The 16,953-nt window shown below is 44.3% G+C and overlaps 1 protein-coding gene across 1 annotated transcript in view; it reads left to right on the forward strand.

The window, feature by feature from the left end:
- The window catches only part of gucy2g (guanylate cyclase 2g), a 78,180-nt gene that overhangs the window by 45,933 nt on the left and 15,294 nt on the right, over positions 1–16,953 (forward strand). Inside the window, exons 9-16 of the mRNA XM_038990732.1 lie at positions 1,017–1,183; positions 1,345–1,488; positions 1,812–1,895; positions 9,259–9,363; positions 10,450–10,521; positions 10,615–10,783; positions 11,272–11,427; positions 11,682–11,859. Coding sequence (XP_038846660.1) covers positions 1,017–1,183; positions 1,345–1,488; positions 1,812–1,895; positions 9,259–9,363; positions 10,450–10,521; positions 10,615–10,783; positions 11,272–11,427; positions 11,682–11,859 — 1,075 coding nt within the window. The remainder of the gene's footprint in view (positions 1–1,016; positions 1,184–1,344; positions 1,489–1,811; positions 1,896–9,258; positions 9,364–10,449; positions 10,522–10,614; positions 10,784–11,271; positions 11,428–11,681; positions 11,860–16,953) is intronic.

Below are 16,953 nucleotides of genomic sequence, written 5' to 3' on the forward strand. Positions count from 1 at the left end.
CAAATGGCAGCCGTATTGGTCAGGGGGAAATCCAAATCAGTCTAATTGGAATGAATGGCAGTAAGACATATCAGAAATTGTGTAATATAATTATTATCAAGCTAAAATATTATCATATAATTATAAATACAGTTTATACAGGTTTTATAAAAAAATCTGTATAAATAGCCTCTAAAATAAATGTAAAATACATCTCTCAAATTATTTATTTATTATCCTCTAAAATGTAAATATTATAATTACCATCATAGAAACTAATCGTACACAGTTTCTTACCTTAATGTTGTCGTCCTGATCTCAACAGCGGAGCTGTCAAAGTTGTGAGAAACCTTTCAGGTCCAGTGGAGGCGAGGCGCTTCCTGGTGGCAGCATTCACTTTCAGTCACGGTGCTAAAAATCACAATTTGGTCAAGCCCACGAATGACACATTGGCATCAGTCGCTATTATGTAAATTCAAGATGGTGCTACCCATACCTCTAATAAACCATTGTTCAAGCTCAAAATCTTAAAAATAGAGAAGTTTCTATGTAAAATGCACGTTTAATATTCGTGGATTGAATACATCTACTTTCTTAGCCTTACCTCCTAAAGTCTTTCCATGCCCCTATAACAGTATTATACTATAGATATACTCATATCAGTGTATATATCCATAGCTGTACATTGTGGTCTTGCTGTTAATGGGACATTACACTCCATAATCAAAGATGATCAAATGTTTTTAAATCTCAAAAATATTCTAATGTCAAAATGAATCCACGTCCCATGTCTTTGATTCTGTGTATAGATCCAGCTATATGCCTCAACCTGAAATTAATGGAAAAGATCAGCGCAGAATAAAATCAGGAAATGATATGGTGCTTATGTTTTACATGTATTTAAGATAGAAACATAAGTGTGTCTACACACCAGATGACCTGGGACGTGGTAATGTCTGAAAATATCTGGAAACTTTTTATGTTGAATTGTCCCTTAAATGGTCACTTTTAAGCTAAACCTGGGCTTTTTTAAACAGATATATCCCTGGTGATCTTGCTGGTGGTGTCCCCTCTCATTGGTGTGTCAGCCCTGGTCTTCATTGGCTTCCTTTTGCTGCAGAAGTTCCGGCTGCAGAACAGGCTGGCCGGCTCCTGCTGGTGTATCATCAGCTACAATGAGATCACTATTATCAAAGAGCCTAAAGTATGAGCCAATTCAAAAATGGATATGTCTGAGATTCCTCTCATCTGAAACATGGTGTAAATGGAAACCAAAGGGAAAGGGAAAGGAGATACCTAGTCAGTTGTCTAACTGAATGTATTCAACGTATGTATGTAACTAACAAAAATATGGTTAACGTCTAGGGAGTGCCGGCCCTATCTCTGAGCACGACCGCCAGTAAGACTGGAAGTGGAGGCTCCTATCAGACCATCCTCTCCTCCACTAGCTACGGACTGAGAGACAACGCAGGGAAAGAGTACATCTACTCCACTATAGGTCTTTTCCAGGTATACATTGACAGAATACAATCTATTCACTCTACAGCAGGATGACTCTGCTGGTTAAATTAACATACTGTTCCACAGCCATGTCATAAATGACAGCCATTATGAATGTTGAACCAAAACTCATGTGTTTTGAACTGTTTATCATGTCAGGTGTTATGAATGCATAATGTATAACCCTTTCAAATAAAGTGTTATCCATAAAGGCCTCTACCTGCAACTGATACAATCTAATAGATTAGAATAGAATAGATGTTTTAACTGCCACTGTGTGCCTGCCAATGTGTTACTGCCACTGTGTTACTACCTACCTCTATTGCGTTCAGGGAAATCAAGTGGCCATCAAATACATGGAGAATCAATCTGTCAGCGATATCAGGAAGCCATCCATCATCGCAGAGTTCAACATGGTAAGTTGGGTTTCACTAGACTGAAGCCCCTTTGTGTCATTTTCAAACGGCACGACAATTAGTACAATGCCTTTTTAATTAACTTCTAGTTCCTCCCAAACCCGGATCCGGGAGCACCCCCACCAGTAAAAAAGCTGACTAGCATAGCCTAGCATAGCGTCACAAGTAAATACTAGCATCTAAATATCATTAAATCACAAGTCCAAGACACCAGATGAAAGATACACTTCTTGTGAATCCAGCAATCATTTCTGATTTTTAAAATGTTTTACAGGGAAGACACAATATGTAAATCTATTAGCTAACCACGTTAGCAAAAGACACCATTTTTCTTAGTCCACCATTTTTTCTCTCCACCAGTAGCTATCACCAATTCGACCAAATAAAGATATTGATAGCCACTAACCAAGAAAAAACTTCATCAGATGACAGTCTGATAACATATTTATTGTATAGCATAGGTTTTGTTAGAAAAATGTGCATATTTCAGGTATAAATCATAGTTTACAATTGCACCCACCATCACAACTCGACTAGAATAAATACAGAGAGCAACGTGTATTACCTAATTACTCATCATAAAACATTTCTTAAAAATACACAGCGTACAGTAATTGAAAGACACAGATCCTGTGAATCCAGACAATATTTCAGATTTTCTAAGTGTTTTACAGCGAAAACACAATAAATCGTTATATTAGCTTACCACATGTGCAAACATTACCCCAGCATTGATTCAAGGCAAAAAGAGCGATAGCGTTATCACCACCAAAATATATTAATTTTTTCACTAACCTTCTCAGAATTCTTCAGATGACAGTCCTGTAACATCATATTACACAATCCATATAGAGTTTGTTCGAAAATGTGCATATTTAGCGGCACAAATCGTGCTTATACAATGGAAATAGTGTCCAACTACTCAAGCAATCTGCCCGGCGCCATCTTGGAAAGACACCTATTTTTATCGAAAACTATTCATAAACTTGACTAAAAAAATACAAGTTGGACAGCAATTGAAAGACAAATTAGTTCTTAATGCAATCGCTGAATTACATTTTTAAAATTAACCTTACTGCGCAATACAGGGTGCGCCAAAGCGAAGCTACCCAAAAAAAAATGGCGGCTTATGCGTTTAACATTTTTCAACAGAACAACGATTTATCAGCATAAATAGTTCTTACTATTAGCTGAGCTTCCATCAGAATCTTGGGCAATGTGTCCTTTCTCCGGTCTAATCGTCTTTTGGTCGAAAGATGTCCTCTTGTCCTGTCGAAATGGCCACTAACGTTCGGCATGTACCGGAAAAGTGTCCAACTCTTGAAAGTGCGTCACAAAGAAATGCCAGAAAATCGCAATAAACTGATATAAATTGCTATAATTCGGTTTAAATTAACTACCTTATGATGTCTTTAACACCTATAACGAGTAAAAACATGACCGGAGATATATTACTGGCTAAACCAAAGCTTGGAAGGAGGCCAGTCCGACGTCCATCGTGCGTCAAGCACAGGGCAGAAAAGAAAGGTACTTCCGCATCTTGGTCTTATATAAAGTACCAGATTGCGCAATCGACCCCATTCAAATTGTCACCACTTACTGACATCTAGAGGAAGGCGTAGGCAGTGTTTGTAGCCCCACAGCATTCACAGGGACTTATAAACTGACCTGGGAACAGAGGCCAAGATTTCTGAAATCTCACTCCCTGGCAGGAAAAGTGCTGTAGAATGAGTTCTGCTTCACTCAGAGACATAATTCAAACGGTTTTAGAAACTAGAGAGTGTTTTCTATCCAATAATAATAATAATATGCATATTGTACGAGCAAGAATTGAGTACTAGGCAGTTTAATTTGGAGACCAATTTTCACTAAGTCGAAACAGCACCCCCTATATTCTCAAGAGGTTTAACTTCTAACCATTTCTAGAGTATAAATCCAACAAACACATGGTTAGTACATTTAGAAAGGTAAGAACTGAGCTTTGGAATGGTAAGCCTATGTAAAAATATATATATGTAAATATACTTTATATTTTGTGGCAGACCAGGGGGTTTGGTCAAGACGTACACAGATCAGACACGGACAGAGTTGGATTAGCTCGGTTTCAAGGGTGTTTATTTAAAAAACAAATGCAAACAAAATCATCTCCCTCGGGGAGGGGGCTGTCGTCAGTGCGACGTATGTCTCCCTTCTCGATAGGGCATCCGCATTCCCATGCTTAGCCCCTGACCTGTGCACCACAGAAAAAGAGAATCGTTGAAGGGACAAGAACCACCTGATGACCCAATCGTTTGTGTCCCTTCCCCTGACCCAAACCAGGGGAGCATGGTAGGTGACCAGTGCCTAGCTTCACCGCTAGGCACTGTTTCTCAACAATAGAGTACGTTTATCTCTCTGGGTATCAGCTTTTGGCTCATGTACATGATGAGGTGCTCCTCTCCATCGTGTACCTGGGCAGGATGGCCCCTAGTCCCGTGTCGCATGCGTCCATCTGGACCAACATTGGCACCTGGAAATCGGGCATTATGAGAATCGAATGGGAGCACAGCGCTTCCTTCAGGCGCCTGAACGCCACTTCGGTCTCGCTCCGTCTAGTTCACGGTTTTCGGAAGGCGGGCCCTGGTTAGATCGGTAAGGGGGAGGATATAGCCGTAAAGTTGGGGATAAACCGGCTGTAGTAGGAAGGACTTGACCTGTGTCTTGGTGCGTGGAACAGGCCAGTCACGTTCCGCGTGGACCTTCCTCTCCTGGGGCTTGACGTTCCCCTGTCCGATCAAATACCCCATGTACTCCACCTCCTCGAACCCTAGTTTGCATTTCTTGGGGTTCGCTGTCAACCCGCCTTGCCTGAGCGCATCCAGCACCGCATGTGGATGATGATATCATCCAAATAGGCCGCTGCATACTGTTGGTGGGGTCGAAGTACTTTGTCCATCAGGTGCTGGAATGTGGGTGGGGCTCTGTGGAGACCGAATGGGAGCACCCGGTACTGATATAATCCGTCCAGTGTCGAAAACATCGTCTTCTCCCTGGAGGAGGCTGCCAATGGTACCTGACAATATTTTTTGGTCAGGTCAAAGAGCTCGTCCACCCTCTGCATGGGGTATGTGTCGAACAATCTGATGTCGTTCTGTTAGGAGAATTAAGTTCTCAAGTTCTTACAGAAGCGCTAGCTACCATGATGGGGCTGCACCATGCGCTGTGGAACTCTTCGACGACCCCAATTCTCAGCATAGCCTCCACTTCCTGCTTCATGGCCTTCCTTCGGGCCTCAGGAATCCGATATGGTTTATTTTGTACCGTTTCCCCGGGCCGGCCGATATGGCCTCTTTTGTACCGTTTCCCCGGGCCGGATGTGGTGTTCAATGAGGGTCGTGCGGCATGGCTTTTCGAAGAACACCGTACGGCCCGCGCCATGTTGCCAGGAACTTACTTTCGGCCGTGGGGATTAAGACCAACACCTTGTCTCCCACCTGGAATTCTCTGGGCTGGGTTCCCCCGATTGTAGACCTGGGCTTGGGCGTGTTGGGCCTTCTCCATATGTTCCCTTACCACTGGCCATAGGGCTGTCATCCGCTCCTTCAACGTTTCCACATGTTCTACCATGCTGCGTAAGGGGGTCGGTTGGGCTTCCCACATCTCCTTGGTGAGGTCCAGTAGGCCGCATGTCCTTCTCCCATAGATGAGTTTGAAAGGGGAAAAACCGGTGGAGGACTGGGGTACTTCTCCCAACATTACGTGGGGTCGTAGCTGGTCCCAGTTCTTCCCGTCCTGCTCGATGACCTTCTACAGCATTTGTTTGAGCATTTTATTGAACCGCTCGACGAGCCCATCCGTCTGTGGGTGAAAGACGGAGTTCCGGATCTGCTTAATCTGCAGGAGAGCACACACATCTTTCATTAGACGAGACATAAACTCAGTACCTTGGTCTGTCAGGATCTCGTTCGGGATGCCCACCCGGCTAAAGAGATGGAACAGCTCCTGGGCGATTCCCTTGGATACCGCCACCCATAGGGGAATGGCCTCAGGATACCGGGTGGCATAATCTACTAATACCAGGATGTACCGGTGTCCTCATGCTGTTTTTACCAGGGGTCCCACTATGTCCATGGTGATGCGTTCAAGGGGGACTCCGATCATCAGTAGGGGGGACCAGCGGGTTTAGGAAGTGTGCTATTGGGGCAGTGATTTGACACTCCGGGCAGCTGCGACAATTGTCTTCCACGGCCCTCCTCATACAATGGAACCGGGCAGCGATCCGTTCCCGGGTCTTCTCCATTCCCAGGTGCGCCCCCAACAGGTGGGTGTGGGCCAGCTGAAGAACGGTTCCCACGTACCGTCGGGGCAGCAACAGCAACAGAACGGTTATTCTTAATTTGGAAATGGGGGTATCGCCTGTCACTCACCTCTGAAAGTTTTTTCTATCCACTGCTATCACTTGGACTGTAGCGGCTTTCAAGTTCGGATCCTCCCACTGGGCAGTCCCAAATTGTCCTCTCAGTTGACCCCCAGCGGGTGTCTTCGACTGGTCCCTCGAAATCGAGGGGGAGGATGGGCTTCACCTCCAGTGCTTCACCAGTGGGGTCGGGTTCTGGCGCCCCCTCCAACTCCGGACCCGTAGATACAGGTTTGTCAACCGCTTGCTTCCGGGCCACGCAGGCGACGGGTCCTCCTCGCTCTAGTCTTCGGCCGGCTCGCACCTTTTTCCTCAGCTCCTGCCTCCACAGTGGTGCGAACAGCGGACAATCTCGTCCCACGAGGAGGGGTACCGGCAACTCCGGTATTGCACCCACCATCATCTGGCAGCTCCCTTGTGGCATCATGATATTGGCCCGTACGGTTGGATGCCGCTTTGTGTCACATCTCTCAACCACGTTTGGTCCCCTGGTTCAGCAGGCTCGTGGTTATGAGCGTAACCATACTTCCGGAGTCTAATAGAGCTTCTGTGTCATTTCCGTCAACCTTCACCGGGACCATGGGTGACATTGGTTTGTGGTGCGCCCAACAGGAGGTAACATAGTTCACTGCATGGCCCACCTCGCCTCTGGGGCTTGCTGATGGCATTGACTCCTGTTGAGCCGTGCAATTCCAGGCAAGGTGCCCCCGGCGCCACACTCAAAACACCTCCTTTGGTCTTCATCTACCTGGGGTCGTTGGTGGCAGGTCGGCTCTCCCCCAGCCGTCTCTCCAGGGGTCTGCGGCCCTTTGGCCCTGCCGACTGTCGTTTCGGGGTGTACAGCGGTGGGGCTGTCCTTCTGTCCGCTCAGACGGGTCCCCGACTCGGCCCGGCTCCCACTCAGCTGGGACTCCGTGTTCTGATGCGTCTCCACTGCTCCCAGGAGGCCCTCCAAGGCCTGGGGTGCGCATAGACTCGCTGCACTCTTCATGTCGTGGGGTAGCGCCCGTAAGAAGCGATCCAGGTCCACTTTGACTAGGATGGAGAGGGTGGATACGTCGGATAGGAGCCATACCGTGGTGACGCATCTGGGCTCGGGGGGGATGTGTCGGCCATGAACCTCCAGTTGTGGAACAATTGGGCCCGATGGTCCAGGCTGTGCCCATAGCGGCTGAGTATCTCCCGTTTGAGTCTGTTGTAGTAAGCCGCCTGTTCGTCATTAAGGTCCCAATATGCCTTTTGGTCATTCCCGGAGAGGAATGGGGCCTGCAGACTTGCCCATTTCGGCCTTGGCCATCCTTCCCGTAGTGCTGTCTGTTCAAACGTGCAGAGGTATCTTTTGATGTCGTCGTTTTCCGTTTGGATGCGATTCAGTAGGCGTTCCTCCTTGTAGCTTTCTGATTTCTTCAACAAGGCAGACATTTTGTAGCCGCTGTTCCTCCAGCGTTCATTCCTGAACCGACAGTTGTGCTTGTTGGGCCCGGACGAACTGAGCTATCAACTCGTCCATGCTGATGCTGCATAAACGTCACCCTGATCTGACCACATTATCAGATTGCCCGCATTCTCCACCACTTGTGGCAGACCAGGGAGTCTATTTTCTACATTGTGGAATAATAGTGAAGACATCAAAACTGTGAAATAACACATCTGGAATCATGTAGTAACCAAAAAAGTGTTAAACAAATCAAAATATATTTTATATTTGAGATTCTTCAAAGTAGCCACCCTTTGCCTTGATGACAGCTTTGCACCCTCTTGGCATTCTCTCAACCAGCTTCATGAGGTAGTCACCTGGAATGCATTTCAATTAACAGATGTGCCTTGTTAAAAGTTAATTTGTGGAATTTCTTTCCTTCTTAATACGTTTGAGCCAATCATTTGTGACCTGGTAGGGGTGGTTTTCAACTTTGAACGTTTTTTCAAGTGCTGTTGCAATAACTATCAAGCGCTATGATGAAACTGGCTCTCATGAGGACCGCCACAGGAAAGGAAGAACCAGAGTTACCTCTGCTGCAGAGGATAAGTTCATCAGAGTTACCAGCCTCAGAAATTGCAGCCCAAATAAATGCTTCACAGAGTTCAGTAACAGACACATCTCAACATCAACTGTTCAGAGGAGACTGCGTGAATCAGGCCTTCATGGTCGAATTGCTGCAAAGAAACCACTACTAAAGGACACCAATAAGAAGAAGAGACTTGCCTGGGCCAAGAAATACGAGCAATGGACATTAGACCATTGGAAATTTGTTGTTTGGTCTGGAGTCCAAATTGGAGATTTTTGGTTCCAACCGCCACGTCTTTGAGAGACGTGGTGTGGGTGAACAGATGATCTCCGCATGTGTATTTCCCACCATAAAGCATGGAGGAGGTGGTGTGATGGTGTGGGGGTGCTTTACTAGTGACACTGTCAGTGATTTATTTAGAATATAAGGCACACTTAACCAGCATGGCTACCACAGCATTCTGCAGCGTTACGCCATCCCATCTGGTTTGTGCTTAGTGGGACTATTATTTGATTTTCAACAGGACAATGACCCAACACACCTCCAGGCTGTGTAAGGGCTATTTGACCAAGGAGAGTGATGGAGTGCTGCATGAAATTACCTATATTTTGATTTGTTTAACACTTTTTTGATTACTATTTGATTTCATATGTGTTATTTCATAGTTTTGATGTCTTCACTATTATTCTACAATGTAGAAAATAGTAAAAATAAGGAAAAGCCCTTGAATGAGTAGGTGTGTCCAAACTTTTGACTGGTACTGTATATATATATATATATATATTGAGTCCAAAGCAACCGCTGGGAGTTGAAGTTTGTATGCTTATGATTATTTTTTAAATCGCACAACGAATTCAATAAAAAAATGTAATCTTAATATTTATTAATAATGAATTATTATTGAAAAAACCCATTTGTATGTATTTCTGTAAATAATGCTCTGTACTCCTTTATAAAACAGTTGAGAGAGATGAAGCATGAAAACTTGGTGCAGTTCTTTGGGGTTTGCATTGACCCTCCAAAGGTCTGTATGGTCATGCAGTACTGCAAGAAAGGCAGCCTGAAGGTAACAGCATAGGACTGTGATGGTCCGGATTGAAATGACAACAAATGTAATTCATGAGATCGCCATAAACTATTTATAAGTCCTTCGTAGATGCTTCACAACTGATTTGTAAGCAAATTCATACTATATAAACTCTGTTACAACAATGTATACAGAATGCTATTTGTCAAACATCTGTGAATGCCATATAAACAGTTCATAAAGGCTTCATAAAGTTTTTAACCCATCCCTTATGTTCCGGGTCAATTTGACCCATTTAAAAAAAAAAAATCACTAACATACTTAATCTACTCTCCTAGGTATGAGTCTCAAACTTGTAAAACGTGTCATTTACACACAATAAAACACCCTACCCGGTACAAGAAAAGTGACATCCATGATGTTCTGTGTCAGTTTGACCCGGAATTTGACCGTGAACTTGGTCTATATATCTCTTGAACGTTATGTCCTAGAAATTAAGCTGCTTTCTGCATAGGAATGGTGCAACCATGCTGATCACAGTATTACTTCCCTATGATGCTCAAAGGCTGAGCAACACAGATCTGAAGTCAATTTGACACGCAATTTGACCCTTGAACTTGATCATTTTCTTACTCTTGAAGCTGAGCAACACTGATCTGAAGTTGAGCTAAAACTGAGTTTTGACAAATGATGATTATACGATCTTACGGATTTATGACTTTTTACATGCATCAAACATTTGGGTCTAAGTTTAGAAAGGTCTGAAAAAAACAAAATCTGAAAGGTGACATTCTCAGCAACATTTAGATAAGGGGAACTGTACTCACCGTACCTTTTATGTTCACTGTACCCGAATCAAATTGACCCAGAACATAACTTGTGTATAGCCGAATCGAAAGTGGTACTAAGTTCAGGTTGTACTTTTCTTCTGCTGCTTTTCTTGTACCACTCTATATGAGGGATCATATTATGTGGTGCGTTGTGTTTAGTAAAAAATGAAAGTTCAGATTGTACTTTCTCATTTATCTCTAAATAAACCCTCCCTAATGGACACGACTCAGATGTCAAGCATTGGGTTGTAAGGATTGCCACAAAATGTATCCTTTTTGTTGTTTGTGACTGCAGGATGTTCTGAAATGCACTGACATTGAGCTGGATTGGATGTTTAAACTGTCCTTTGCATACGATATTGTTAATGTGAGTAAAAAGCCCTTTAGACTGGTACGTCCTTTATGTGAACAGGGCTAGACTTTTTCCCGGTTTAGTTTGACACTGTTGATTTACTTGCAGGGGATGGAGTACATCCACAAGAGTGGCCTGAAGTCCCATGGCAACTTGAAACCCAGCACGTGTCTGGTGGACAGCAGACTTCAGGTCAAACTCTCTGGCTTTGGACTGTGGGAGTTCAAACACGGCAGTAAACACAAAGTCATCCCTCTGGAAAATCCCAAATTTGAAGGTTAATAGTTCAATTGATCACGGGAGTAGAACTGAGTAGTTTGATGTAATCACTATTCAGACCAGTGTTTGGAGATGTTTATGAGGCCTTCCTTTATAAGACCTTTATAGATGCTTCAGAAATCATTCATAAGCAAATATCATGCTATATAAAGTAGGGCAAAAGAGTTATGCCACATTTGGCAAAGCAACAGATGTAGTGACCTTTTATATTAACCATTATGTAGTATTACTTTGCTTAAAATAATTTGTGAAGCATCTATGTAGGGCTTATGAAGACTTAATGAATGCCCTATGACGCCTTTATCAATTGTCGTTTGTGGGACCTTAAATGGACATGAATTATATCAATGTTATATTAATGTTTATGTATATGTATATTATGAATTTTGAGACAGAGCTTATGAATGTGTTTATCAATGTATGCCCCTCTCAAGTAAAGTCTTACCACAAGTCGAATTAACCATAGTTTGATGCCACTTTGTCCAGAGATGTACTGGACGGCTCCAGAACTTCTGAGGCAAGACCAGCTCCCGTTCAATGGCACACCCAAGGGGGACATCTACAGCTTTGCAATGATTATGCGTGAGCTGATCTATAGCTCAGAGTTGGGTCCATACCACGATATCCAGCTGGAGCCAAAAGGTGCGTTATTAATTGTTTCTAGAAGGTCCTCGAAAACACCACAAATAATAATCCGTCCTTTGTGGGGAAAATAATTATGTAAAGTGGTAAAACGTTGGATTTTGAGCAACCTGAAGTAGATCTAAGAATGTGTGAAATCTGTCTGTATTGTTCTGTATCAAGTCCATTAGAAACTGGGACTGGGACATGGTAGTTTTGTTGTACTTGGTATCACGTTGTGTAGAAAGTGTTTGTGTCTCATTGGTTTTCTCCAGAGATTATCAAGCAATTGCGGGTCCCTCTCTTAGGGGAGCCCCTCAGGCCGACCTTGTGCCCCAAGATGTGCAACGAGGGGCTGGTCGACCTTCTGAAGGCCTGCTGGAGTGAGAACCCTGACTACAGACCTCCTTTTGGCGCCATCAGAAGACAGCTGAAGGAGACCAGCCCAGAAAGGTCTGTCGGGGAGAGACCAGCCCAGACAGGGACAGACTTGCACAGACAGGGACCGACTTGCCCAGACAGGAAGAGACCAACATGTTGAATGCACCGAGCTGTCTGTCTAAACTACTGGCATACAGCTCGGACACCCATGCATACCCCATAAGACATGCCAGTCCCGAAGTCCAGAACAGACTATGGGAGGCACACAGTACTACATAGAGCCATGACTACATGGAACTCTACTCCACATCAAGTAACTGACGCAAGCAGTAAAATTTGATTTAAAAAACAGATAAAAAAATACCTTATGGAACAATGGGGACCGTGAAGCAACACAAACATCACAGACACATGCATACACACGCGCGCGCGCACACACACACACACACACACACACACACACACACACACACACACACACACACACGATAACATACACACTATACATACACATGGATTTAGTACTGTAGATATGTGGTAGTGGTGGAGTAGAGGCCTAAAGGCACACAGTGTGTTGTGAAATCTGTGAATGTATTGTAATGTCTTTAAAATTGTATAAACTGCCTTAATTTCGCTGGACCCCAGGAAGAGTAGCTGCTGCTTTGGCAGCAGCTAATGGGGATCCATGATAAATAAAAATACAAACACAAACCTAGACAGGGAGAGACCTGCCAGCCCAGACAGGTAGAGACCAGCCTAGACAGGAACTAACCAGCCCAGGCATCCCAGAAATGTCTTATACGGTGGGCTGGTATGTACAAAACAATCTTCTTGAGTTCCAGAAGGTTCCATGTTGTAGCTGAAAGGTTTGTCTGCCTGGTTGAGTGATTATCCTGTAAGGGACAGACAAATTGGTTTTCAGCTTATGTCCTCTCAGTGATCTCTTTACGCAGACACAATCTCCAACTTGAAGTGAGGGATCCTCTTTGACATTGTTACTTTTGTTGTAGTACTTATTTTGAGCATCCTGATGTTTCTGTACTTCTGTCATTAGCTTTTCGTCATCAGGTGGTTTGTCAGCCACGAAGGTTGGACGGACTGTATCCCGCGGGACTCTCCAGGTTCTTTCAATCATGAGCTCGACGGGTATTTTTCCCGTCAGAGAACAGTTTTCCTTCTTGGAGCTGGGCACGAAGAGGAGTTTGTTAAACCTCTCTACGCCTGTGTTGGCTAATGGATAGTATAACAGGGTCTTCTGGTGCACCATTCCATCTTTTTTTTGTGGGATGTGAAGTCAGCTTGGAATTGCAGGCCATTATCAGTCACTAGAACTTGAGGCATTTTTGTGTGAACAGATCTTAAAGTCAATTGATCACAGTTGCTGTGGTCACATTGCTTGTGGCTATGACTTCAGGCCTTTTACTGTACAGGTCTGTCACAACAATCAGGTACTTCTGGTGAGCTAGAGCTGCTTGTAGTTCTCCGAAGATATCCACTTGAATCTTTTCCCAAGGTTCTTCAGGTCATGGTATTGGTTGTAGTGGTGGTTTCTCTGGTCTGAGCAATTCTTCACTCAGTGCGCATGGCACACAGTTTTTCAAAAAGTTGGTGACGTCGTCCATCTTTGGCCAACATACTTTGCTGCAAAGGAATTTCTTAATCTTTCTTGTTGCTGGGTGTCCTTCATGTGCTCCGGTGAGCACATTCTCTTGATGGACCTTTCCATCCTTTTTCCATCTAGGGTAGCACTTCACTTAGTACTGGATCTTGTAGCGTCTCTTGAGTGCTTTTCAGGTGTGATGGCTGCTTGTAACTTCTCAATGAAGGTATGTTGACAGTACCCCCCTCTAGGGGCGCCACCCAGCATCCCACCTGGGTGAGCCTGACAAGCCGGCCGAGGCATAGAAGCCCGACGAGCTGGCTGAGGCGTGGGAGCCTGACGATCCGGCTGAAGCGTGAAACCTGACAATTTCTCTGAGGCGTGGGAGCCTGATGAGCCAGCTGAGGCACCCCCGGTTCCATCGGCGGCGGCATCCGGACCCAACGTCACCACCAAAACCAAAAAACACGAACTCCCTGATGCTTCAAATAGGGGTGTCAGCATTCTGTAACAACAGACACTGGAGACGATTTATTTAATGAAACAAGAAGAGCGTCTGGACAGCGGGAACAAAACGACATTATGACGTTAATGCTGACACAGAACCAACCAAGGAACAGACAGATATAGAGGGGCAATCAACAAAGTGAAGGAGTCCAGGTGAGTCCAATGAGGGCTGATGTGTGTAATGATGGTGACAGGTGTGCGTAATGATGGGCAGCCTGGCCTCCTCGAGCGCCAGAGAGGGCAAGCGGGAGCAGGCGTGACACATGGGCTACTGAAGCGTTGCAGGTAATGAACATAATTCGACCTGGGTGGAAGTAAGCCAGAACGGGCGGTTCTGCTATTGTAGGCACCTTGTCATACACCCCTCCCCTAAAGTCTCAGCTTCTTTAGTAGCTGAGCACAGGACTTGGGTACCAAGGCTCAGACAGCCTGTGAACCAGGGCCCAGCCTTGATTGCCAATGGGGTTGTAGATTGTTTGTTCAGGGGTGGAAATGGGCACAATGTTTGTAGAGTAGATGGGGAGCAAGAGGCAATCCATGGTCAGAGAAGGGCTTGTCCCTCTGCCTAACAGCAGGAACCAGGATAGGTGAACCAGAGCTCACCTGTGATGACGTGGGGATTTTAGCACAAGGCTCCACCAGGACACAGAGAGAGGAACTTGGGGAATCACCAGTCAGCACTGGCGACTCAGGGGAGATGGAAACATCCACCTCTAAGACAGGACGGCCTTCTTTAAGACCCTACAGTATAGTAGGACCCTCCAGTGGGCCCTGTGCATCGGAAAGTAGGCACTCCTCTTTTGGGACAGGAACAGTCACAGGAGTAGGGCTGTTACGGTGACCGTATTACCGCCAAACTGGCGGTCACGAGTCATGACGGCAGTCAAATTCTACGTGACCGTTTAGTCATGGTAACTAGGCTTCTCCAAGCTCTGATGTTGCTGATGGTCATTAGTAGCCTAACAAACTTGCTAACTTCCTTGTACTGCCTGGTACTCAGCACTCTATTGTCCCTCTAATCACTCTGACACAAATGCAAATGCAATCGAAAATCTAATAAAACAGGAGGATCCCCATCAGCTTACTATAGGCTAGGCCTACTATAATTATTTCTCACCTTTCCTAATATTAAGCACATTGCTTTTCTTTACAACAGGAGTATACCCTATCTGGCTAGCATTAAAATGAACCACGGGAAAAGTGTCCTCCATTCACTATGTAGATGACATGTCTTTTTTCCCACTACCTTGTTTCGAGACAGGTGCATGATATTGGTCCCTTCTAAATCAAAGCAAATTTCACACATATATTATTTAGTATGTATAAAGACAAGATTAAATCAAGAACAGTCTGATGGGTGAAAATATTAGCCTATCACTAATTGTGAATGATGCCAAGCTTGTGTGCAATAAGGCAAGAAACAGAGCATGCCTTTTTTGGCGACATTTTCAAATCATAGTCTCACCTCATGTAGCCTTGCCCATAGGCCTATATGTTTTGATAAGGTTTGTATCAATAACTTCTAAAAAATTAAGCACATTAATCCAGTTTACGACGGGTGTAGAGCCTAATTGGCATACATATGCAGCGCGTAAGTTTCAACTTTGTGGAAACACAAAGCTTTTTTCCACAAAGTTCATTTTTTCATCATACAAATGTAGATTGATATTTAGCCTGACAAAAAGTACATCTGAGAGAGCCATGTGAGTGAGAGGTGCTTCGGAGAAATCAGCCTGGAGAAGGGAATTATAATTATTTTATTCAGCCCAAGGGCACAATGGCCACTGGCCGCAAAAGGGATGGATTTTTTAAAGGGGCATTGCGGCCACACAAGGGGGATGCTGTCGGGATATTCAAGGCATTATCAAGTGCGTGTCAAATTGTGAATGAGAGATGAAATGATGTGCAGCCTGTGCAAATAACAAAGCAGAGCTCATGCCTTTCATAGGACTTTTTTCAAATCATTATTAGAGTCGCACACTTAAATTGCATTAAAAATACAAACGTTGGGCTATATGTTTTGATCACAAATAAAGTTGCATAAATAACTCTATATTAAGCGTATATTTTAAGACCTATTTCTTTGTTAACCGCTCAACACAGAATAGCCGCATGTGCGCTCTCACTCAGAAATCTTTTGGAGAAAACATCCTTTCTACAGTATTTTATTCAGCTATGTTCAATTGCATTCTTCGTACTACAAAATAATATAAAATAATGCCACGGAATTCTAAGCAAATCTTGTCTGCTAAATGAACTAGTGTAGCCCACAGACATATGGCGTAGCCAGACCAGGGCCTAACATCAGGACAAAGAGTATGCTATTCTGTTCTTCTGAAATAGACTACATTTTCTTCATATCATGTTTCTTCAGACCTATCTAAAATACCTAATGGATTGATTGTGTAGGATATGGATTTATTATACTTTTTTAAAATGTAGATGTTCCAAAGGTCTGCGTCAGTGGCTTGTAGGCTATGCATGGAAGCCAGTAGACACCAAAATGTGTTTATGTTAATTAACGATCAATTACCGTGAGACCGGCAGTGATTTGCTTGACAATCTGACTACATTTAATGACTGCCACAGCCCTAGACAAAAGGAAGCAGTTGAAGCTCCTCCTCAGCTGGAAGAGTAGGGGCCACCACTCCCTCAAGAGAAGGTGTCTCCTCGATGGTGTTAGTTCTAATTATCAGAGTAAGAACTCAACAGACACTATGAAAGCTTAAACCAAATTTATTCGCCCATTTGGTCAAAACAGATGCATCAGACAAAATACATATTCACACAAGCGCTGATATTTAACCCTTTCTCCTATGCTGAGTCTCCTCCTACACATCTCAACAGCCAATGCATCTCTGTTGCTAGACAGAACCTGCACTTCCTCACTTCATCTGACCTGACCTCTGCCCCAAAGTGCTCACTCCTCCCCAACTCGCGGCTGTCATGTTGACTCGTACCAGACGGTGTCTTTCCTTCTCCCATAGGATCCCTGATGGCCAACAAGAACATATCCTGACATAATGTAAATGTTATAAATCATCCTCTCTCCCTCAGTG

This window comes from Salvelinus namaycush, chromosome 4 (assembly GCF_016432855.1).
Source record: "Salvelinus namaycush isolate Seneca chromosome 4, SaNama_1.0, whole genome shotgun sequence".
In the NCBI taxonomy this organism is placed as follows: Eukaryota; Metazoa; Chordata; class Actinopteri; order Salmoniformes; family Salmonidae; genus Salvelinus; species Salvelinus namaycush.